The 26,175-nt window shown below is 40.6% G+C and overlaps 1 protein-coding gene across 3 annotated transcripts in view; it reads left to right on the forward strand.

Annotated features, from left to right (window-relative positions):
• Positions 1-166: 166 nt before the first annotated feature.
• Positions 167-26,175, forward strand: part of prpf4ba (pre-mRNA processing factor 4Ba) — a 29,785-nt gene continuing 3,776 nt past the window's right edge. For all 3 annotated transcript variants that reach the window (XR_009655494.1, XR_009655495.1, XM_060931532.1), the window contains exons 1-12: positions 167-246; positions 7,634-8,830; positions 10,260-10,379; positions 10,604-10,753; positions 10,917-10,998; positions 14,034-14,232; positions 16,079-16,152; positions 21,253-21,343; positions 21,463-21,610; positions 21,975-22,112; positions 22,336-22,489; positions 22,583-22,697. Coding sequence is in view for 1 of the 3 variants with exons in the window: in XM_060931532.1 (XP_060787515.1) it covers positions 209-246; positions 7,634-8,830; positions 10,260-10,379; positions 10,604-10,753; positions 10,917-10,998; positions 14,034-14,232; positions 16,079-16,152; positions 21,253-21,343; positions 21,463-21,610; positions 21,975-22,112; positions 22,336-22,489; positions 22,583-22,697 (2,506 nt within the window). In the remaining 2 variants the exon portion in view is untranslated. The remainder of the gene's footprint in view (positions 247-7,633; positions 8,831-10,259; positions 10,380-10,603; positions 10,754-10,916; positions 10,999-14,033; positions 14,233-16,078; positions 16,153-21,252; positions 21,344-21,462; positions 21,611-21,974; positions 22,113-22,335; positions 22,490-22,582; positions 22,698-26,175) is intronic.

Consider the following 26,175-nt stretch of genomic DNA (forward strand, 5'->3'; position numbering starts at 1 on the left):
ACAATAAAACCACAAAAAATATCTACAATTATCTTATATTCTTTATTTTGTATGAATATCGAAATGTCACTGATCGAATCTAATCTGGCTATTCGAAATGATTTGGGGTATTTTTGACAGTCCCTATGTTTTTCCTTTCCTCACGTACCACGCATGCGCGGAGTGAACCTTAGCTAGTTTCGTTTAGCTTAAATTGCTACTGCTAAAGATGGAAACCATGATTAACGACGCTCTTAACCGTTTCGCGTAAGCGAGTTTCTGGTTGTATTTTTTAATCTGTGTAATGTATACGTGATATGCTTGTTAAAGAATGAAATAAGTTATTATGGTTTGGTTAATGTTTAGCTATTAGTTGTATGAGTTTTAGGAAATGTCCGGTAATCTAGCTAGCTGTTAAGCTAAGCAGCTAATTTAGCTCGGCTTGCTAGCGCGACACTAAACAACGTCTTTCTTTCTTTTTTCTTCCTTAATAAGCTTCTTAGTGCAAATTAAAGAGAGGTTATTAAAACTGGTTCGACTGTTTGTTACTATTAAATACATTTACACAATATTAACTAAGCATAATGTTCAGTAGCTAACTAGCTAGTCAACAGTAGCGTTAAAACATTAATCCAGTGTTAAGTAGCCAGCAGGTACATCATCGTGTTTTCCCTCTGGGCTCATCGTTGGCCGTGGGGAGAATCGAGCGTCCACCAGTCGCATTAGTTCAGTTTTGTCCATCATAGCTCTCCTCACTTGGGACACATCAATAATATGGAATCAGTTTTGTGCCAAAATGTTCATACAATACTTTTGAAATATCAAACAAAAACGACAAATCAAAATACAAAAAAAGTCAATTTTTTTAGACTGGCAAACAAATTATTCGTGTAATCGTGCAAAATATCAGTCTATTACTCTTCAGAAACCTTTTATTTTTGTTCCGCGTCTTTCTCAGTTTTGTTTGACGTAATATATACCCTGTCCACACTAGGGATTTTGTACTGATACGAAACTACTTTCGTACCGCAACACCTGTCCACACTAGCAACTATACCGGTACTGTAGCGGTATAACCGTATCGGTACGAAACCCACAAATGTATGAGTTTCGTACCGGTACAGCAGTGGTCCCCAACCTTTTTTGCGGCACGGACCGGTTTGATGTCAGACAATATTTTCACGGACCAGCCTTTAAGGTGGTGGATAAACTGTGGTATTTTCTAAATATAGTAATAAACGTGAATCCACTGTGTACTCGTATGCAACTTTATTAGCAGCATCCTCGTAACATCGCGTCAGCAACATAACATGAGTAATGTCCTCTCTCCAACATTCTTGGTCGCTGAGATAAGCGTCTTGACATGCGTCAAGAGCAGAGCATGTGAGCGGAACGGACGAATTTTGAAAAGAGCGCGGAGCGGGATTTTTTTTTTTCAAGGATGGGAAGGATGGAGCGAGGCAATGGCCGGCTCCAGTTTCGCCCCGTTACCGCTCACATCACGAGTCTGAAGCATGCCCAACGTGGCTCAGAATGAACGACAGCGGTGTTTGTTTGTCACCTGCGCTCCGCCTGCTCATGATGCGTTTAGAGGCGGCTCGGAAAAACGCGTTTCCACGTGTTAAAAATTAAGTGGTTGTAATGGCTGTAAAAAAGTGCGGGGGACAGAGGCAGAGATACGGGAAGTGCTCCGCGTCCGCTACGCGCATGCGTGCACATATTTTTTGAGCGAGCGTGGAGTGGAGCGGGATGCAATGGAGCGCTGAGCGGTAACGGGCAAAGCGGCGTGGTGCGACATTGAGCGGGGAGCGAGCGGAGCGACCACCTCCGTGAGCGAGGACCGAAATTCTCGCCGCTCCACTCCGCTCACATGCTCTGGTCAAGCGTGAGTTATAAGGGGTGTTCACACGGCAACTTTTACTCCGGTGTAGCACCGGGGCTGCCCCGGTAGAGCGTTCACACGGTACAAAGTTATCCCGGTGTAGCCCCTGAAAGCTGCTTAAACCGGTGCAAATCTAACCCTGCTCGGGAGGTGGTTTAAGAAATTTACTCCGGAGTAAATGCTAGTTTGCGGGGCAGCACCGATATAAAATGGGCCGTCTGAACGCTAGGGGTAGACTCGCTACGCGTGAGGAGAGTTGATTACATACGGGCATTGCATAATTTGCATCCTGGTATTTTGCGCTTCCAAAATGGCGAATATCAACAACAACAGAACTGCGTGTCTTCCAGTGTTGCCAGATTTGGCAGTTTTAAGTGCATTTTGACGGATTTGAACATATTTTGGGCTGGAAAACGTCAGCAATATCTGGCAACACTGGTGTCTTCATCCACGTTGTTTTCCCGGCGCTTGGTGATGCCATGACAACCGGGAAAAAGAAGTACATTTTCACGCATGCGCATATTTCATTTCCGCATTATTACTATCGGAAATGATAGTAATAATGATAGGAAATGATAGTAATAAAAGGAAATATCAAAACTTTATTACTATCAAAGGAAATGATAGTAATAAAGTTTTTGCTACTATAACACGGTCGCAGAAACTGCCGTGTGAGCGCAAGTGGGGCTGCACCGGTGCTAACACGCTTCTCTCTAGTAAGCAGGGTTGTGACGTGTGAACGCTGCGCAAAATTTACACCGGTGTAAGATATATCGCAACAAAATGTAACCGAGAGAATCCGGTCATTTTTCAAAATCAAACATCGTTCAGACTCAGATAATGAATGAAACGGAAATAATGCAGGTTATTTATTCTTTCTGTGTGGCCCGGTACCAAATGACCCACGGACCGGTACCGGTCCGTGGCCCGGGGGTTGGGGGCCGCTGCGGTACAGTATCGGTACTGTAGCGCTTCGCTGTAGTATGGACAGATGAAGCGGTTCTGTATCGATGCAAATATAATGCGCATGCGCAATGAACCATTCCTGCAATACAATACGCACGTGCTTTCCAGCTGTAAATAAAACGTCAAAATGGCTCAAAACGACCATGGAGCTACATGGAGCAGAGGAAGAGTAGAAAAGGTAGAGAAGGGGAGGGGAAGAGGGAGAAAGGGAGATTCGTTTTCTTTGTTTCTTTCTCAACTGCCTCGCGCGTTTTATACGATTCGGCTGAATAAATGACCACCAGAAATACAGACTATACATTGACAACAAAAAGCGCACACACGTTGTTTCATCCGCCATATTCTCGGAAGGAAGTTACTCGGTAACCACGGAAACATTTCGGGCACGCGCATTTCGACTTCCGTGAAAGAAAACCGCAAGTATTTCTCGCTAGTGTGGACAGATGCACTAAACTGTACCGGTATACTTTGTATCGATACAGTTATACAACTATCATACTGGTATAAGTGTGAACACAGCGTTATTTTGGTTGCGATTCCAGCTTTCTCGTTTGCGCTCCCTGACTTTTTGCTTGCAGTTTTGGCACAAACTTCACGTGTGGGCGGGCTGTCCAGGAATGCATTCCCATTGGCTAACTTGTGTTTGACTGACAGCTACGCTCAGCCATTCCCTACTCGGATTCTGGCGGACTGTTTGACGAGTGACCGATCCATTGACGGTAAACAAGGATCGAGTGGACTTCAGTGACGACTATGATATTGAATTAATTCAACAAAGTGTAAGTACGGGACAAATGTGTTGTATGTATTGCAGTAGTGCACATTATGCAGGTGTTTCATGGCAAGTCAAATGTTAGATTTAGCTCCACTACCCAATATAATAGCTGTCTTGCTAATGTTAAACACGCCTGCATAATGTGCACTACTGCAACACATACAACGCATTTGTCTCGTACTTGCACTTTGCTGAATTAATTCAATATCATAGTCGCCACTGAAGTCCACTCGATCCTTGTTTACCGCCAATGGATCGGTCACTCGTCAAACAGTCCGCCAAAATCCGAGTAGGAAATGGCCGCAACAGCTTCCTGGGGAATCGCTGAGCGTAGCTGTCAGTCAAACACAAGTTAGCCAATGGGAATGCATTCCTGGACAGCCCACCCACACGTGAAGTTTGTGCCAAAACTGCAAGCAAAAATTCAGGGAGCGCAAACGAGAAAGCTGGAATCGCAACCAAAATAAATTACATCAAACAAAACTGAGAAAGACGCGGAACAAAAATAAAAGGTTTCTGAAGAGTAATAGACTGATATTTTGCACGATTACACGAATAATTTGTTTGCCAGTCTAAAAAAATTGACTCTTTTTTTTGTATTTTGATTTGTCGTTTTTGTTTGGTATTTCAAAAGTATTGTATGAACATTTTGGCACAAAATTGATTCCATACAATACCGAGAATTTTTTCCGAGTTGGTCCAGACGCTCTTGGGGGTCCTGATATCAAACAGCACTTTCTTCTGTAGTGCACTGTTTTCCATTCTGCAGACATGGCCAAGGTATTTCAAGTTTTGCCAATAGCAAAAGTTCCAGATTGGGCTCGTGTTTGTTAGTTTCCGTAGGGTCTCATTCGATATTTTGTATCTCCAGTCCGGTGTCACGGTCTGAATTTACCACCAGTCTGAATTTACCAGGTAAATTTTATACTGTAGCAGCCACGGTCTGAATTTACCACAGTATAAATTTACCAACTTGGTATAATTGGGCCTAGTCTGAATTTACCAGCCTAATATGAGATTTATGTTCATACTTGAATTATTTACACTTTATCTTGATGAATATTGATTTAAGTAAGATTCCTCATGATTATAATAATTTAGTTATTCTCTCAAATTTACCAACTTGGTATAATTAGACTGCTGTCATTGGGCCTAGTCAGAATTTACCAGCCCAATATGATAGATTTATGATCATACTTGATCCACAAATAAATTTTCACTTTATCTTGATGAATATTGATTTGTTTGAGTGAGACTCATCATGATTATAATAATTTAGTTATTCTGTCAAATTTACCAACCTGGTATAATTAGACTCCTGTCATTGGACCTAGTCAGAATTTACCAGCCCAATATGATATGGGATTTACGTTCATACTTGATCCACAAATAAATTTTCACTTTATCTTGATGAATGAATGACCCGTGTTTTAGTTCCAGTTTATGCACTAAGTAGGCTGATCAGGAGCAGCCAGCAGCCAGGAATGATGAACTTTATCTTCATGAATATTGATTTGTTTAAGTATATATGAAAGAACGAAGTCAGAATGTAAAGTGTTTTGAACAACTTTATTAACTTCATTTACACATATACTAATAAAATTCAATCCAAACCATTCTTGTCTACTGATAATCAAATCTCACAATTGTAGTCACAATTCGCGTTCTATTAGTCCACAAATGTGTTGAAATGCTCAGTACAAAATCGCAGCAAGAAATAGTAAATTTAGACTTCCCGGAAGTTGACCGGGAAAAAAAATCGGTCTGCGCATGGTAAATTTATACCAGCGCACGATCAGACCGTGACACAGTCTGTTCCACTGAATCGGTGCCATTTCTGTCCCTAGAAAATTATATGTATAAATGCACATAAAAATGTACTTTAAAATACATTTCCTTATTATGCAGAATGTCCTGCACATTGATCTGATTTCAAATTTAAGATATATATAATTGTAAGGATTAATAAAAACTACCTAAAACACTGAAAAATAGCATGTGTTACCTGTCCCCGCACTCTAACTTTATACTTAACTATGAAATATTATGATTAAAATCCTTCAGAAACAGTATTTCTTTTGCACTCTTGTGCGACTCCATATCCTATCCATGGTTTAAATATATTTTTTTCATAAGAAATCCACAATATCTTTAGTTAAAATACACATTTTAGTCGTGTCCCTGGGTTTTCACTCAGTCCTGTTGCCCAAACATATTACCCCATCTGACAAATTTGGAACATTCCATAAATCACATGCTCAACAGGAAGTTACATCAGTTGTGTCTTCTGAAGGCCATGGGAAGACCAAAAGTTAGTTCTCTCGTTTACTTTTCTGTATATTTGATGATTTTTTTTAACTTTGACTGATAAGGTCAATGTCAACATACTGTCCTGTTACTTAAATTATTTATTAGATGATATTTGTTTCTTTTAAAAATACAGATTTTTGGTAAATCACTAGAATGTGCTAAGTGTGGTCATGCTGTTAGCGATGACACCATGTGGCTTAATTCCATGTATTAGCTAATCCTAGGCTAAAAACTCAGTCCTGTTACTTTCAGAGTTTTGGTAACAGGACTGAAAAAAATACAGCCATCTTTGACTTCCAAACCTTGTAACGTAGCCTGAGGTTGACCAATACACATTTGTGTGTGTTATTATAATGTGTTGAAAAGATATAACAAATTAAGTTTAATTTGGGAGTGGTGCAACAAGCAAATGGCACCCATTCGGTGGAATGTCCCATTTACACGTTTGTACCCTCCCTTAATCATTTTTCCTTAAAAAACCATGCCATATGGCCTCGATGGTATTAAGTTCTTTCTCAGTTAATGACCACGCCTGGATGCTGTACAGAAGGCGAGATCGCACACATGAAGTAAGGAATGCCACTCGGGTCGGTAACTTTATACGATGGTCGGTTAGTACATGCTTGAGTTCGTTCCATTTTTGGTAGGCAGCTCCAGTCCTTGCATATAGAAAACAAGGTTTATTCATATCATCATTTGAGATCATGTACCCAAGATATTTGAAAGTTCACACATTCTTGATTTTGTTATTGCCAATGGTGATCAGACTTTCCTTGTTTTTTATTTCATCATCAACATTGAGAACCATTGTCTCCGTTTTACTGTAAGACATCTTCAGGCCGAAGCGTGTGAAGGTTTGATCGTATATTTCAAGGATGGTTTTCAGTTCTTCCACAGAGTTGGCAAGAATAGCCTCATCATCAGCATACAATAATTCCATAATCTGGGTAGTTCCATGTGTTGGAGCCTTCCTACGATATTCCCGTGGTGACACTTCATTTGGCATACAGTATTCTACTTTCATTGCTGATTCTGGATATTCCTTCAGTATTTCATGACGTGCGACTCGTACAACAAAGTCCATGTAGATGTTAAAAAGGACGGGGGACTCTAGTGCGCCCTGTCGGCATCCTACCACTGTCTCAAACCGATGCTTGCTTCCTTTCACGTACGCCTTGGTTCCTGTATAGAGTGCACGTAGTATGGATACTAGCTTGGGGGACTTCAGTCGAATTTCCAAGCACTTGAACAATGCATCCCTCGGAATTACAATCGTAGGCAGCCTTCAAGTCCACGAATGCTATATACACTGGTTTATTTAATTTCCTAGTATTTTCCAGAAGCTGACATAGTATATATATGGCATCTGTGGTCGATCTATTTGACCGAAAGCCAAATTGCGTCTGCAGGAGAATATGTTCGTACGTTTCCCTTATCCTCTCAACAACAATCCAAGATAGGACCTGGGAGACTGTAGCAATTATACTCAGTCCTCTGTAGTTTTCCACCAAAATGAAAATCATGAAGTTCTAATTAAAATATTAAAACATTAAAACAAGTAGTTTAATATATTTCCTCTATAAATAATAGGTATGCTTAATTTTTAATAGTAGCTTCAACATTATTCTTTACAATTTTTTAAAATTATTATTTTTGCTGAATATTATGAAATGTTAAGCTTATACACTTTTTTTTTCTATTTCTTTTTCCATCTCTGACAGAACTGGCAACGCATCAGATGAAGAAGAAGAAGAGAATAGACTCAGGACGTGTAAGGACAATGACGGCGTGGAGAAACACAAGCGAAAGAAACACAAACATCACAGCAAGCACAGAAAACACAAATATTCATCGTTGGAGGAAAAAGAGCACCGACACAAGCACAGACACAAGCATAAAAAGCGCAGACACAGAGATTCCTCTAGGATGGATGACGGCGAGGTCGAGGACACTGATGAAACAGTGCCGCTAAAGAGGTCTAGGTTGGATGACCTGGCAGCCCTGGAGGATTTAGAAAAGCAAAGGGCCCTGATCCAAGCAGAGCTTGATAATGAGCTGATGGAGGGAAGGGTGCACTCAGGAATGGGCCTGATACTGCAGGGATATAACTCGGGCTCAGACGAGGACATGGAAGTACAGGAACAGTTGTGTAATGGGGATGAGCAGAGGGAGAATCTAGAACAGGTTTATATAGCTGGGGAGCAAGAAAACCAGCCGGTGACTAAAGATGCAGAACAAAGTCAGCACGGTTCCGTGGACGACGAAAGAACGGGTCCTTGGCAGCGTAGCAGAAGCGAGTCTGAAGAAAAGTCAATCATCAACCAACATAAATCACGTAGAAGAAAGAGTAGAACTGAATCCGATTCAGATAATAAGGACCGAACTCAGGGTTCGTGCCAATCATTAGAGAAGAGACCATCCCAGAATGTTCAGCAGCCCAAAGATGGACGTCCAAGGTCCAGATCTCCTGCAGTATCCAGGAAGCAGAATAATACGCATTCGGTCTCCGCAGCGACAGAACAGGGAAGTAAGAGAGACCCTTCGTCTTCATTTAGACAGCCTGGGACCAGAAGTAGTGACCATCCCAGATCACCAGAGAAGGCAAGACGCTCTAGATCAAAAGACAGACATGGCAGATTACCTGAGCCTGACCGCAAAAGGGACAGGGAAAAGGCATCAGTCAAGTCTCCTTCTAAGGAAGTCTCATCAGGCAAGGAGAACAGATCTCCCCACAGAAGGCACATCCGCAGTCCGATATGGGATAGATCATCTCGCAGGAGCAGGGACCGCCATTCTCCTCAACAGTCTTCCAACTGCCGCGCCGCCACCCGCAACAGATCTCCAGCCAGGAGGGAACGCTCTCGCTCCACTGATAGAAGACGGAGAGAATCCGACCGCCAGAGATCCTCACCTATCAGGTGTTCTTTTTGTTTGTATTTGTTAAAGTTGTTTTCCAGTCAGTTATATTGAACAGCAATTTAAAATTGACTATTGAAAGATCCAGTGTTTAAAGTATCACACGTGATAAGTAAGTGATACATAAGTAAGAAATGTACAGGAAACTTTTTTTTTTAATAGTGAAGAGGTGCTGGGCTACAAGCCTGTCTGGAAGCAGTGCAAAAATTGCTTATGATCCTATAGAGATCTTGCAGTCACGTGACCGGAAAGTACACAGCCGCCATCTTGTCGGTAAAAAACACCGCTGAATACTGCTGCACTCGTGTACAAAATGGATCAATTTCAACCGACGGACTACACGGCTCATTTTTCTAATGAACAGATAATTAGATATATGTCTAAAATAAACGACCTACAGATTAGTGACGCTTATGGCTTACCGGACATAGTTTTCACGACCGTGTCAGTGGATATTGAACTGCCAGAGGTGGAATACCCAGACGTTTATAATTACCTCAAACTTTCCCTCGCTGTTCAGTGGCGAAGCACTGCGTGCTTATAAATCTCTGGACAGTTATCTTTACAGAAATTCAGGATTTGTCAGCCGCCCTCAGATGTGGCATCTTGTAAACAAGAAAATAACAATCCTCATTGGACGGGTAAGTCACTTAAGTATTACTAGTACTGATACTAGATATATCAGTAGAATCTAGTATAGCACTGACCAGCCGATTATAGAATAGAATAAGGTAATTCCAGCTGTAATTCCAAATCGTCCGTCTTGTTTACCATGGATCTGGCGTTGGAGAGATAGAGGCTTGGCAGTGGAGGTTTGAGTGGCTGTTTTCTGAGCTTAGTCAACAGGCCGGCTCTGCCTGCAGCCTCGCTTTTGCTTCCTCTCCCAACGCCGCCTCCTTCGCCTGCCAGACCCGATAACAATCCACAGAGACCCCGCTGGTCTCGCTGTCTCGTCCGGAATGTTGTGCATGCGATGGAAATCGCTACAAACCATCATTTTCTGCTGGAAACCAATGTCCAGTAAGTCCATACGGTTGTAGTGGATATTGAAGTCCGGTACAGACGAACAACACGCAAAAATATACACAAAAAACATAAACGTGCACAGGTAGGGAGAGCTTGTAGCCGCAGCCGTTGTAGTAGAATTGTATATAGTAGGGTTTTCCAGAAGAAAAGGTAGAAGTAGAAGCAGAAGTAGAACCAGAATGAAGTAGAAGGCGGAAATATGGCGTCTGACCGACAAGATGGCGTCTGTTACAATCTGGATCGGCTGTGACGTCACATGCAAGATCTCTATTGAAAGGTCCATGTGAATCACTCCAACGTCTAATTTATGCTGTCTGAGCACAAGGGGGCACATAGTTAACATGCTATGACATTTTTTTCTTCATTTTATTTTGTTCTTCCTGCGCGTGTGTTTATTCCCGACAGGATGCGGTCCCGCGATGATGCAGCCAGTTGCAGTAGACGGAGTCCTCCTCTCAGCTCCAGAAGGAGACCGAGCCGTTCCCCCAGGAGACGCACCAGCAGATCTCCCCTTCCCAGAAGAAGGTGTGTACCAGCTGTCTCACACTTAAGCCTAAGCGTTTTTAACCTAAGGACCTTTAACAGAGTTCCCTTGAGGTTGTCATTTAACAGTTTAACCCTGGAATCCTTTTTTTTTGTTTTAACCTAAGGACCTTTAACAGAGTTCCCCTGAGGTTGTCATTTAACAGTTTAACCTTGGAATCCTTTTTTTTTGTTTTGTTTGTTTGTTTACACTGGTGTTGCTTTAGGTCTGTGGAGCGGGGCAGGCTGGGCTACAAGCAGCAGGCACGCTCAGGCTCTCAGGACCGGAGGAGGAGAAGCAGCAGAGAGAAGGATGATAAGTTTAAGGGCAGTCTGTCTGAAGGCATGAAAGCTGAGCAGGATGAATCGGACGAAGCGTGAGTGCACAAGAGATTAGTTTTGTCTGTTGAGTGACTTTTTAACCATATCAGCTTCAACACATTTTGGATTACTATTGAATATTGTTGTTTTGTGGTAGCTTTTTAGGTTATGGAGTCTGAATCTCTAAAGAATTATAATTTATGAATTGTTTGCGTATAGTTTGGAGGATTATGATGTGGATGAAGAGGACGAGGAAGCGCTGATCGAGCAGAGGAGACTCCAGCGCTTGGCGATTGTGCAGGTCGGATTTTTGCCATATAACTGGCCGTATCTCTGTTATTGTTAGTGGTGAGAAGAGCTAGATTTTTAGATGTTCTAGATCAGTGATTCCCAACCACTGTGCCACAGCACATTAGTGTGCCGTGAGAGATCATCAGGTGTACCGTGGGACATTATCCAATTTCACTTAATTGTTCCGAAAATTATTTATTTACTGCAAATAATTTGTTTTCGTTCATCTATGCCAGCGACGTATAGTGACCGGCAGAACAATTAAATACTCTTCCAATAGATGGCAGCAGGTAGCTAATTAACCTGTGTATCTACCTGTTGCCATTCAAACAATAGAATTAGTAATGCTTCGGGTGTGACAGCGGTGATAGCGATAGATAAATATTTGAAAAGAAAAAGTACACAATCCAAACTGGGCCCTGGAGAAAATTCTGACCCGGATGAAGGCCCTAGTATGAGTAGAGGTCAGAAGAAAGCGAAAAAGGTGATTTTCCACAACCTATCTATGCGAGCTGGGCTTTTCAAGCATGACTGCTATAAAAACTAAAAAAGGAGAGTGACTCAGAGCTGTTGAAGATCTTTGTGTGTGTCTTTCTTCAATTCCTACGAGTGTATCAGCTTTGTGTTCAACTAAACAGGCCCAGGTTTCCCACTAAGGAAATTGTGAGTAAATTGAGACTAGATTATCATTTTTTTAATATATATATATATATATATATAAATAATACACATATTTTTGTGATATTTTTGTTTGATGGTGTGCCGTGGGATTTTTCAAATGTAAAATATGTGCCGTGGCTCAAGAAAGGTTGGGAAACACTGTTCTAGATCAACTTGTCTGCACACGCTGTGTTGAAAATGTGTAAAAGTAGAACGTATCATACATCTTTGGTTAAAACCCAACATAGTGGGTTCAGAAAGTATTCTGGCCTCTTCAATTTTTTTGCACACTGTGTTAATTTAAAACAGATCACGTTTATTTTCTTGTCATTAATCTACATCCAATAATCCATAACGATTACTTAATTTTTAATAAATTTGCTCGTTCTTACCTTCAGCTAAAGCACACCAAATTGAGCTCAGGTGCATCCTGTTTGATTTGATTATCATGATATGTTAATAGAACTTGACTGAAATCTCTGATTGGACATTATTTAGAAAGGCATACCCCTGTATGTAGAATTCATAGGGCATGTCGGACATAAAACAAGCCATGAAGTCCAAGGAACTCTTTGTAGACCTCCATGACTGAATTTGATCAAAGTTGAGGCATAGATCTGGGAAAGGGTACAAAACCTTTTACCAACTGAACATTCCCAGGAGTACAGTGGGCTTCATCATTGTGAAATGGAAGTTTGGAACCCCCAGGACTCTTCTGAGTTTGGCCAGATGGCCAGCTCCATGAAACTGGGCTAAAAGGGCTTTGGTCAAGGACTTGACCAAGAACTTAAAGTGCATATCACGGGTAAATTCAGGAGCAAGATCAATGTAATTCTCCTATTTTATATTAAACTTTGGTCAAATATCTGTCGCATTTTGCGCAATTTTTTTTACCTTGCGCAATACCAGAGAAATTCAGTTGAAATCAAGCCATTTGAGGCAAATTTGTCCGCCTCCGAAAAAACTTGGCATTTGGATTTCCCGGGAAACAGTGATTTTCGTGACGTCGCGTGCGGGACGCCTCCCTCTGAATCCTACGTCAGCGCTGGTTTGTTTATGAGAAAACGACCTGGTGGTTTTCTGCAAATTTCTTCAACGTTATCGCGTAATTATTAAAATGGTTAACAGATGTATCGTCGGAGGGTGTAGCAACACCAATCTTGATGGGATTAGTACTCATCGTTTTCCAAAAGACCGGACAATGAGAGAGAAATGGGAGCGCTTGGTCTACACAGGCTGTGCACTGAAACTGTGCAGAGCTCGCGCAGCCTGCTGGCGCTTCCGCAGGTGACGTCACGATTCTGGCTCCAGACTCCCTTGGGATTTTTCCAGACGCATTTTGTTATTTTATTTTTTTCTGCTGTAGACAGATGGCCTTGTGCAAAATTACCTTTTTGGATGAGTGTGTAAAGGAACGTACTTTCATATTTAAAAAAAAACCCGCAATTGGTCCAGGATATGCACTTTAATGGCCACTCTAACTGGGCTTCAGAAGTCCTCTTCAGACATAGAAACTACAATCTCAGAAATCGTCCATCAGTCAACACTTTATGGTTGAGTGGCTAGTTGGAGGCTACTCCTAAGTAAAATGTACAGGGTCAGCACTTAAAGGGCTAAAGTTGCTCTAGTCTGATGAGACAAAAATAGAACTCTTTGGGCTGAACTCCAAGTGCCGCTTCTGGCAAAAACCAGTTCCCACTCATTGAATGGTAGTACAGCCCCTGTGATGAAACATGGTGGTGGCAGCATAGTGCTGTGTGGGTGCTTCATTGGCAGAGATGGAGAGACTGGTCACAATTGAGTGAAGTATGAATGCAGCCAAATACAGAAAGCAGCTTTAAGGAAAAGTGTCTCTCTGAATGTCCTCGGGTGGCCCAGACGACGCCCAGATTTAAACGTCACAGAACATTTGTGGAGACAGCTGAAGATGGTAGTTCAGTTCAGTTGCCCTAATCCAGATGAGCAAGGCTGGTAGAGATTTACCCAAGAAGAGTCAAAGGTCCCTTTGTTTTGAGTTAATAAATCATTTCTTCAGCAAACATGTCTCATTTTCACTTTTGTCAATCATGGGTTATGTGTAGATTGATGATTGAAATGTATTTGATCCATTTTAAATGAAATCTAGAACACCATAAAGTGGGCAAAAACTGGAGGTCTAAAAACTTTCTCAACACATAGTATGGTTTTATAAATAAATAAATAAAAATTGTGCTGTTGAGTGCAAAGTAACTTGAATATGCATGTTTGGCATTCAGAGATCATGCTTTTTAGGGTTTGGTCTCCAAATAAAATAGTCCAGACCTCCATAGACAGAGTTTGCAATTCATCTGTAGTAAAACTAATATTCGGTACTGTAAACCATCTGTCCATGTTTGTCAAATACAGAAATATAAGGAATCAAATGAGGACAACAATAAGTCGGAGCCTGGCAGTCCTCAGAGTAGCTCCCACAGCCGCTCGCCGTCTCCGGATGATGTTCTAGAGCGAGTTGCAGCTGATGTAAAGGCTTATGAACAAGAGAACCTGGACACCTTCGAGGCCAACATTAAGGCAAAACACAATCTGCTCACCCAGGAAAAAGATGGTACGTTTTATTATGCAGTAGAAAAGATCAGGAAATAACACATTTGATGGAAGAGAGATGTGTGGATTTTTTTTTTTGTCTCCATTTCATTAAAAGTAGACGGCCTTTCGATTTCATAAAACCGGTGAAATTTAGTTCCCTCTGAAATTTGGTCATTGTGATACATGTTTATTTCTGTAATATCTTTAAAAACAACAACAGGGCATTCTGTGGCTGGGAAGTTATTTAATTTGAGGGGATTCCCGAGCAAATAATGTGCAGGAAATCACTCGCGTCGCGCAGGCAGAGGAAGTCCGGTGTGCAACATGCGCATGTTTACCTTTCGGCATCGTTCTCATTGTCTTTTGGGTTTTACAGCAGCTGGCATCCAGTGTTGCATTACTGCCATCTACAGGTTTACCTTGATAGTGCACTGACCGTTCCATCATTCCGTCACTAAACGAACAGCTGATCACACTGAGGTGCTCGCTGACCGCCAATATTTATTAGTTTGGTCCTGCGATTCCTTTCCTTCGCGACGTAACGTCTTTTCTTCTCGCTTTCCGTTACTGTAGTCAGTCTTTCATGGTTCTCTCTCCTGTTTCACAGGGAAAGCCCACTATGACGTAGTATCTTGTATTACGTCACAGCGAAGCAAGAAATGATAGCGGAGAATTGAGGACCATGTGGCTCTAAAGTCATTAATTGTTCTATTAAAAAAAAATCAAATTGGAAGTCTGTGATTTCGAATTCTGTAGCTTTCGGTCCACGAAACAAAAAGAATCAAAAACGTGTCGGGGAAAATTCTTTTTATGACCTAAATCTGAAAGGCAATCTACCTTTTAATTATTTTCTGATGTACGGCCACTGTTGTCCCTTTTCCACCAAAGCAGTTCCAGGGCTGGTTCGGGGCCAGTGCTTAGTTTGGAACCGGGTTTTCTGTTTCCACTGATAAAGAACTGGCTCTGGGGCCAGAAAAACCGGTTCCAGGCTAGCACCAACTCTCTGCTGGGCCAGAGGAAAGAACCGCTTACGTCAGCGGGGGGGCGGAGTTGTTAAGACCAACAACAATAATAAGACCGCGAAAGATCGCCATTTTTAAGCGACGAGAAGCAGCAGCTGTACAAACGCGAAGTCATCCATTATTATTGTTGTTGTTGCTGCTGCTTCTTCCGTGTTGTTTTTGCTTCGATATTCGCGCCAAGGTTTATGCACACGTAGCGGCGTAACTGACGTATACAGCGGCGTAACTGACATATACAGCGACGTAATGACGTGGCTTCCCTTAGCACCGCGAGCTATGGAAAAGCAAACTGGTTCTCAGCTGGCTCGCAAGTTGAACGAGTTGTGAACCAGCACTGGCCTCGAACCAGCCCTGGAACTGATTTGGTGGAAAAGGGGTATTTGTCAGGTGTTATCTTGATTATGCCATGGTTACTTGCCAGCTTAAAAAAAAAAAACTTTCCCTGACCAGGATAAAGTTGCTGAAATCAAAGTGCTCAGTAGTCTATAAATAATTTTCTTTCTGCAGAAATCTCTCATGAATTATCGTTTCATGAGCGCTTAAATAAAGGCTTCGCCCCAACCAGCATTTGTAACTAAAATGTCCCAACAGAAGCAGGCTGGATGTTCAAGGTGTCCCAGTATAAAAACAATAACCTGTCAGCTCGCCCATTTTCCATGACTGTTGAACACACAACCTTTAAAGGCACCTTAACAACCTACAACAGGCACTAAGTTGTGTTATGACCGCATAAAGACGAGTGATGAGTGAGGTTTCTCTTGTTGGATCTTTTTCTTAGTTGAGCTTGAAATTCACATTTTTAATTAATCAGTTCACTAAGTTAGTTGTTTTATATTTTTACAGGAGGCAATCCAAAGAAGCAGTCAGCTCCTGACATGTTTACAGAGTCAGATGACATGTTTGCTGCGTACTTTGACGTAAGTAGCCAGGAAATGGTTTTGCATTGCATGGGTTCAAGACTTTCCATGCTTGAGCGCTTAAATAAAGTTGTCAGTGTAAGGAGATCTGCACAGGTAGAATTGCATAGTCCTTGTTGGCTTTTTGCTGCGTAGGTACAGTAAGCTGAACTCTTCGATGCTATCTTCTCCGTAGGAGTGCAAGAACAAAGTGTCAGTTAGATTCAGTTGTTGTGATGTGATATAGTTTGCATGATATGACAAACCACATGGGGGTGCAGTGGACATTTCAGTGACGCAACCGTTCAACTCACAGATTTATAAAATGTACAAATCTGGCTGTGATCATGATCAATTTGTGAATGTTGTGCAGCTGCAGATCTAATACACTGGCAGACCAAATCTCTAAACGTTTTATACTAGTTCTGAAGAATAAGCAAGAGCTACGTGTTTTTGTCCTAAACAGGTGTTCTAGATTGGATGAAGATGGAAAAACTCCTTTTTCCAGCGAGGTATTCAGAACGTGCCAAAAAGCACTGCTTTCTGCACCTTTTGACCTGTTGGCGCACTTAATTCCCCCGAAAGGATTGAAAACCATTTTATAAAGTTCAGCGACGACTTTAATAAGGACACCGTAGACCACATAAAATATATACCACAAATTATCAACCTTTCTGCATTCCATATACAGTGGTGCTTGAAAGTTTGTGAACCCTTTAGAATTTTCTATATTTCTGCATAAATGTGACATAAAACAACATCAGATTTTCACACAAGTCCTAAAAGTAGATAAAGAGAACCCAGTTAAACAAATGAGACAAAAATATTATACTTGGTCATTTATTTATTGAGGAAAATGATCCAGTATTACATATCTGTGAGTGGCAAAAGTATGTGAACGTCTAGGATTAGCAGTTAATTTGAAGGTGAAATTAGAGTCAGGTGTTTTCAATCAATGGGATGACAATCAGGTGTGAGTGGGCACCCTGTTTTATTTAAAGAACAGGGATCTATCAAAGTCTGATCTTCACAACACATGTTTGTGGAAGTGTATCATGGCACGAACAAAGGAGATTTCTGAGGACCTCAGAAAAAGCGTTGTTGATGCTCATCAGGCTGGAAAAGGTTACAAAACCATCTCTAAAGAGTTTGGACTCCACCAATCCACAGGGTCATTCCGTGCCAACTCACCTAAGGGTCCCCACATCACCGTCTCAGATTTTGCTCAAAAAATTCTATAATCAAGAATCATATGTTTGTACCACACATGCAAAATATTAGCTCCCAATTCATTGTAGTTTTGGAACTACTGGCCTTTGAAATTTTGATGTCAAAATACCACATGACGAAATGGCTCTTTCCCCAACTTCAGAGACCCATAACTTTTTATTGCAGCTATCTAGACAGTTGTGTTTGCAGATTCTTACTGAATGATACCCACTCTTTTCAAATCTGTTGTCAGAAAGCCTCTGAAGGACATACGTTTTGCATAATGGGAAGCCAAAAATGACGTTTTGGCCAAAATCACATAAAATTCATTAAAACTCTAGGGGGCATAGTAGAAATATGAAGCTAGTTAGATTTTTTTTCTCACTACATAGTATTTGTAGGGTTGTTATCTGTTCACAGAAACATATTTTGCCATGAAATTTCAATTCCTGAATTTACAAAAAAAATTTTAACATCTTACGTCCTTTCCGAGGGGGCTAAAATAGGGCATTTTCGCCATCTTATTTGGTCATGTGGCTAGGGGTTTAGGATCTTCAAATTTTTTGTGAAGATGCTCTCATATAAGATGTAACTACTCTCTGATATTTTTTAACAAACGCCCCTTGCTTCATATTTTAATTTTTTTTGTACATGGACAGTTTCATCATTTTTCACTTTTTTCCACATTCAGAACTCTGTAACTCTAAATTGGAAGATTCCTACTAGCAGCTATTTCAGATTTACATACACTGACACACAAATTTTCATATTTTAGTAGTTGTATGCCCAAGAAATTCATATTTTTCTTTCTATTGGGACCTAAAAACAGCTATTTGGCCAAAAATGACAAAAACGCTGGGCAGCTTTTAATAAACAAGGGAATAATAAAGGGGTGTTTTGCACACAAATTAAGGCTTATAAGAACCTAATCTAGGCATACACATTTCCTGAACAACTTTTTCTGTATTGTATATTATTTTTTGCAATTAGAAAATTTTAGGTATAATTGCAATTTTTGTTGAATATCCTTGGAAAATATAGAAAAATAACAACAAAATTCTGGAGTAGTATTTTTTATATACTTCAAGGTTGTGTAAGCACAAAACATTTAGCAATGAGGTTTTATTTACATATTAACACATTCAATGATCCATGATCATGATGTTGAAAAACATCACAAGATTTGTACATAATTTAAAGTCAAATATGGGCATCCGTGATAATGGGTAATTCATTCACAGGCAGTACAGTTTCATGTGATGTGCTAAGACACTCATAAACTGTCATCTAGTAGTACATAAGTTAAAACTTAAGTCTTTCACAAGTTTGAAGTCATCCTCTGTTAGTTGGTAATGGCGTCCCCCACTTTTTATGTTTGGGGCCTCTACCACACAAAGGACATGAAGCAAAGGCACCCAACATTCATCTTTCCTGCTTTGTGGTGGCCATGAGAATGTGTTGCCTCGTCCTTGTCTCATGAAATTGACATACACATCATTTTCTTCTTCATTTCTGGTGACAATATTTCCAATGTACCATTTTCTGTCATAAACACAGGCAATATATTTGCCTGGCTGGTACATATTTGGTGCAGATTGGGACATTTGGCTTGGGGCCTGTAACTGGGACTGTAAAACTGGTGTGGTTTCAGGTCCTATGTCCACTACCGATGATGGTACCACATCAGAAGAAACCCTTCTCATCTCCAGCTGAGTGGGTGCAATTGGGCAGAAGCTGTGATGAGATCTTGTTCCAGGATAGAAAAAGTCACCACATCTTTAATTTATGAGGAAAATAGCCCATTCCCTCCAGAACTTGAAAAATATCAAGTCAACATTTTTGTCATTTTTGGCCAAATAGCTGTTTTTAGGTCCCAATAGAAAGAAAAATATGAATTTCTTGGGCAGACTACTACTAAAATATGAAAATTTGTATGTCAGTGTATGTAAATCTGAAATAGCTGCTAGTAGGAATTTTCCAATGTAGAGTTACAGAGTTCTGAATGTGGAAAAAAGTGAAAAATGATGAAACTGTCCATGTACAAAAAAAATTATTAAAATATGAAGCAAGGGGCGTTTGTTAAAAAAAATCAGGGAGTAGTTACATCTTATATGAGAGCATCTTCACAAAAAACTAGAAGATCCTAAACCCCTAGCCACATTAACAAATAAGATGGCAAAAATGCCCTATTTTAGCCCCCTCGGAAAGGACGTAAGATGTTAAAAAAATTTTTTAAAATTCAGGAATATAATTTTCATCGCAAAATATGTTTCTGTGAACAGATAACAACCCTACAATTACTATGTAATGAGGAAAAAAATCTAACTAGTTTCATATTTCTACTAGGCCCCTTTGAGTTTTAATGAATTTTAAGCGATTTTGGCCAAAATGCCATTTTTGGTTTCCTATTATGCAAAAAGTATGTCCTTCAGAGGCTTTCTGGCAACAGATTTGAAAAGAGTGGGTATCATTCAGTAAGAATCTGCACACACAACTTTCTAGATAGCTGCAATAAAAAGTTATGGGTCTCTGAAGTTGGGGAAAGAGCCAGTTTCGACGTGGTGTTTTGACATCAATATTTCAAAGGCCTGTAGTTCCAAAACTACAACATAATTGGGGGCTAATATTTTGCATGTGTGGTACAAACATATGATTCTTGATTAGAGAATTTTTTGAGTAAAATCTGAGACGGTGATGTGGGGGAGTTCCTGAAATTTAGGTGAGTTGGCACGGAATGACCCCACAGTCAGACAGATTGTGTACAAATGGAGGAAATTCAAGACCATTGTTACCCTCCCCAGAAGTGGTTGATCAACAAATCACTCCAAGATCAAGGTGTGTAATAGTTGGCGAGGTCACAAATGACCCCAGGGTAACTTCTAAGCAACTGAAGGCCTCTCCCACATTGGCTAATGTTCATGAGTCCACCATCAGGAGAACACTGAACAACAATGGTGTGCATGGTAGGGTTGCAAGGAGAAAGCCACTGCTCTCCAAAAAGAACATTGCTGCTCATCTGCAGTTTGCTAAAGATCACGTGGACAAGCCAGAAAGCTATTGGAAAAATGTTTTGTGGACGGATGAGACCAAAATAGAACTTTTTGGTTTAAATGAGAAGCGTTTGGAGAAAGGAAAACACTGCATTCCAGCATAAGAACCTTATCCCATCTGTGAAACATGGTGGTGGTAGTATCATGGTTTGGGCCTGTTTTGCTGCATCTGGGCCAGGACGGCTTGCCATCATTGATGGAACAATGAATTCTGAATTATACCAGTGAATTCTAAAGGAAAATGTTAGGACATCTGTCCATGAACTGAATCTCAAGAGAAGGTGGGTCATGCAGCAAGACAACGACCCTAAGCACACAAGTCGTTCTACCAAAGAATGGTTAAAGAAGAATAAAGTTAATGTTTTGGAATGGCCAAGTCAAAGTCCTGACCTTAATCCAATGGAAATGTTGTGGAAGGACCTGAAGCGAGCAGTTCATGTGAGGAAACCCACCAACATCCCAGAGTTGAAGCTGTTCTGTACAAAGGAATGGGCTAAAATTCCTCCAAGCCGGTGTGCAGGACTGATCAACAGTTACCGCAAACGTTTAGTTGCAGTTATTGCTGCACAAGGGGGTCACACCAGATACTGAAAGCAAAGGTTCACATACTTTTGTCACTCACAGATGTGTAATATTGGATCATTTTCCTCAATAAATAAATGACCAAGTATAATATTTTTGTCTCATTTGTTTAACTGGGTTCTCTTTATCTACTTTTAGGACTTGGGTGAAAATCTGATGTTGTTTTAGGTCATATTTATGCAGAAATATAGACAATTCTAAAGGGTTCACAAACTTTCTGTACTAGTACTGATTTGAGACCAAGATGGTCTTTTAATATTTTTGCCAATTTTACTTTTAGAGCGCAAGGCTGCGTGCCGCAGGCATTGGGAAGGACTTTAAGGAGAACCCCAGTCTCAGGGACAACTGGACAGATGCTGAGGGCTATTATCGTAAGTGACATTTAAAGTATGCTCGAGGTCTTGTCTCGTTTCCCTGCCTAGGCTACAGAGCGGTAAGTGCTACCACTCTGATGAATAATCATGTCTCTTCATTTTCCTCTTGTGTTCAGGGGTGAATATCGGAGAGATGTTGGACAAGCGATATGATGTCTATGGCTACACCGGGCAGGGTGTGTTCAGTAATGTTATCCGTGCAAGGGATCTGGCCCGAGCCGGTCAAGAAGTTGCTGTGAAAATCATACGCAACAATGAGCTCATGTAAGAAAAATGCATAGTTAAAAATGGCTTAAACACACATTTTAATACCTTTTTAGTATTTTTCCTGGGTGGTTTTTTTTTTTGAGAAATATTCAATGTCACAATCGCCTAGGGTTGTGAAATGACCTATCGCAATACACTTTTGTAATGTTGACAAGCTGCAGTGTTGCTTAGAGTAACAAGTAGCTGAAAAATATTTATTTGTACTGAATGACATCAATGGACTTATGAGTATCTTCAGGTATTGTAACTTTTTGTATTTTTTGCTATATTTCTAAGCAAGAGTAAAGCATGCTTCAAATATAGGAAAGCTCATGCTTTGATAGTTTATTTAAAAAAAATAATAATAATTTTTCCCTTGTAGGCAGAAGACAGGCCTGAAAGAGCTGGAGTTCCTGAAGAAGCTGAATGATGCAGACCCTGATGATAAATTCCACTGTGTGCGTCTGTTCAGGCACTTTTACCATAAGCAGCACCTGTGTTTGGTGTTTGAGCCACTCAGGTGAGTATTTTCCTCTTCTAAGCCAAGTTTAGAAAGCGTTAACCATCCTCATAGCCTATCATATTGGCAGCAGCTAATCTTCCCAGAGTCTCCGAATATTTGTCATACAATTTGGCAATCTATGGTAAGCAGTAATTCTTACTTTGACAGAGAAGCCCTTAAGAAACCTTGCGTGAGAGAGAGACATTTTTCAGCAGTGAATAAACATATGATCTGGTTCTAGTATGAACCTGCGGGAGGTCCTGAAGAAGTATGGCAAAGATGTGGGGCTCCACATCAAGGCAGTGCGCTCCTACAGCCAGCAGCTCTTCCTGGCCCTCAAACTCCTCAAGCGCTGCAACATCCTTCATGCTGACATCAAACCTGACAACATCCTGGTAAAGTTCAATAGCGGTGTTACCGTGCAACACGACACCAAGTCTCTGTGTCCTGGCATCATTTCATTTCTTAATTGCATTCTCTTCCATCAGGTGAATGAGTCGAAGACCATACTGAAGCTCTGCGACTTTGGCTCCGCATCCCACATTGCTGAGAATGACATCACGCCCTACTTGGTCAGCCGGTTCTACAGAGCACCTGAGATCGGTGAGTCTGTCCCTGTCCCTTTTCTCCATTTGTGTATGAAAATACACTCCAACCACTCAGTTTGGTTTCATTTACAACCAACGGTGTCTTTTGATGCCAGCACGTAATTGAACGAGAGAAGACTGGTTTACCGGAGATAAAATAAGCGTCATCTCTGCTTCTGTTCCCTCTGACACACTACTGCCTCCGCCGAGTGCACGCGCACACACACACCGCATGTCGGGGCCGCGGATGAGTTACTCTCCCTTACTCTGCGCATGCGCCGTGCGGCACAAAAAAATGTCAGCCACCATGAAGGAAGGAGATCTGGAGTTTTCAAACATTTGCTTAAGTGTGAAATCACAAAATGGTATTCTAGCGAACAACAAAATAGTAAAGATTCAGAAAAACAAATCATTCAGTGATCATTTTAATAGTGTAATTTCATCCGAACTAGGCCTAACGGTCAATTTAGAACTACAAAAAGTCCGTGTGTCGGACAGTTTAAGTACCGCAAATGTTGCAGTCAGCATTTAAAATGCTAACTTAAAGTTTTTGTACAAGTTTCAGTTGATTAAACTGTCATATTTTATTAAATGTGTCTGCTTTTGTAATAAAGTACTGAAAGAAAAAGCAAACACAGCATTGCGATTTCTTATCCATCCATATATTAAAGAATAAGGCAACTTTTGTACAAAATCACCACAAATAGATAGATAAATATATAAAGTAATCGATCATGGAATTTATAGAGAAAGAACAGACCACATAACAGTATCTTTTAACTTTTAATAATATGGGCTTGCGCTGAACTCAGCGAAGATGCGTTCCGCCGTATTGATCTACTGCGTGACGTCATGCGGCCCACCACTGAAAACAACTCTTCAGTGCTTCATGGTAATAAGGTAAAAAACCAGTACAATCGCTTCTTCAAAGTTTCACCAAATGGTTTTATTTATGCAACTTAAAGCTCATAATACTGTATAACTTTGGTCGAGTAAAAACACGGAGCAAAAACATGGCTGAATCCTGAATGACTCCTATTTGGAGTTGTCCTACCAAGCCTACTGCGCATGCGTGAAGCGGCTCGGCTCGGTTTTCCCTTTCGGGCGCTCTCGTTTTCTGTTAGAATTTGGTAAAGAAAAAAATAAATAAATATTATTTACCAGCTTACCGGGTCCATGAACATAAATCTGACAGCTGACAAGGTCGGGATATAAACGAATCGAATACAAGCCACCCGCCGGGACTCCTTACTGTCATCACAGTGATCTGTCTGTAAACACTGTTTTCATGGGCCCAGTGACGTCACAGATCAGAGGGAGGCGCATTAACGAAAGATTCTGATTGGTTTATAGTTGCCCACAATCTCAAAATGGCTGACTCCTTCAACTTCGGCTCCTCTGTGTCAATTCATGATTTCAAAGTTAAAAATATTTTTTCATGTTCGATATATAAGAGAAATAATTAACGGAATTGATTACGTATGTTTTTCTCCTATTACACACACTGTACAAAAGTTGCCTTATCCTTTAAAAAAAAAAAAAATCCCTCCCTCCCGACTGAAAATTTTTTTGCTCACCCGGTGGACAGGAAACGGATTTTTTTTTTTAAGTATGGCCTTAGGGACAAAATTAGCTCATGTTTTAAGTCGTTCAAATTGTGTAAAGCTGCTTTGCGACAATGTTTATTGTTAAAAGCGCTATACAAATAAACTTGACTTGGCTCGTGCGCTCTTGTAGGCAGTAATGATGTCATATTTAAATAATATTGGCTGGCTTTGAGTGGTATATCAGATATGTTCCATTCAGCTAGCATGACGTTGAACGAGTCAAAGACAAGTTGCTGTTCGCGCGGCACTCCAGTTACCTTCTCGTTGGTGTAGTGTTAGCGAAGGCCAATGCTAACGCAGTCAAGCCAAATATTATTATTTTCCCTGTGTAATTTACTTAGTTACGTTTAAAATCCACATCGACAACTACACACAACGAAGCAACCTGGCAGCCAAAATTCTATCAAAACCTTCCGCTTTTAATGAAGCAAACCTTGCGGTCACGTTGGTTTATAAATTCAGTCGCTCACTAGCCTGGAAATTTTACATCTCTGATGTGTCTTTCTTCCAGTTTTTCGATGTCCGTTGGTATGTTTTTCTCTTGTAAATATGCCTTAAGAATATACAGTTAAGGTCAAAATTATTAGCCCCTTTGTGAAATCAGACATAACCCTTTGTTTATCCATGAAAATGACAATTTCCAAAAATGTGTATAGTTTATATGATTCCAAAAGAGAAAAGATAGAATGGCCACTAAGTTTGATGATATTTTATTCATGCTCTGACTTGTAACAAGAAAATCGAAAAATGACATGGTCAAAATTATTAGCCCCCTGACAATCAATAGTCAATAGTGTACCCTTTCTGTGCCACAACTGACCTCAACCTCTTTGGATAGTCCTTTACAAGGTTGGACACGGACCCGCTTGCCAGCCAATCAGAGCGCAGGATTTGATGGATACCGGACCGCGAAAAAAATAAATGTTTTTATTCCATGGAAAAAGTGGCTTGTATGTCTAATTAAAAATATCGTTCCATTCTGCATGAGGACGCACAATACTAGACATGGGTTATCCATCAAGTGCATCAGTGTGAATTATAATTGCATGTACAACCCCGATTCCAAAAAAGTTGGGACAAAGTACAAATTGTAAATAAAAACGGAATACAATAATTTACAAATCTCAGAAACTGATATTGTATTCACAATAGAACATAGACAACATATCAGATGTCGAAAGTGAGACATTTTGAAATTTCATGCCAAATATCAGTTCATTTGAAATTTCATGACAGCAGCACATCTCAAAAAAGTTGGGACAGGGGCAATAAGAGGCTGGAAAAGTTAAAGGTACAAAAAAGGAACAGCTGGAGGACCAAATTGCAACTCATTAGGTCAATTGGCAATAGGTCATTAACATGACTGGGTATAAAAAAAGCATCTTGGAGTGGCAGCGGCTCTCAGAAGTAAAGATGGGAAGAGGATCACCAATCCCCCTAATTCTGCGCCGACAAATAGTGGAGCAATATCAGAAAGGAGTTCGACAGTGTAAAATTGCAAAGAGTTTGAACATATCATCATCTACAGTGCATAATATCATCAAAAGATTCAGAGAATCTGGAAGAATCTCTGTGCGTAAGGGTCAAGGCCCGAAAACCATACTGGGTGCCCGTGATCTTCGGGCCCTTAGACGGCACTGCATCACATACAGGCATGCTTCTGTATTGGAAATCACAAAATGGGCTCAGGAATATTTCCAGAGAACATTATCTGTGAACACAATTCACCGTGCCATCCGCCGTTGCCAGCTAAAACTCTATAGTTCAAAGAAGAAGCCGTATCTAAACATGATCCAGAAGCGCAGACGTCTTCTCTGGGCCAAGGCTCATTTAAAATGGACTGTGGCAAAGTGGAAAACTGTTCTGTGGTCAGACGAATCAAAATTT

This window comes from Neoarius graeffei, chromosome 1 (assembly GCF_027579695.1).
Source record: "Neoarius graeffei isolate fNeoGra1 chromosome 1, fNeoGra1.pri, whole genome shotgun sequence".
Classification (NCBI taxonomy): Eukaryota; Metazoa; Chordata; class Actinopteri; order Siluriformes; family Ariidae; genus Neoarius; species Neoarius graeffei.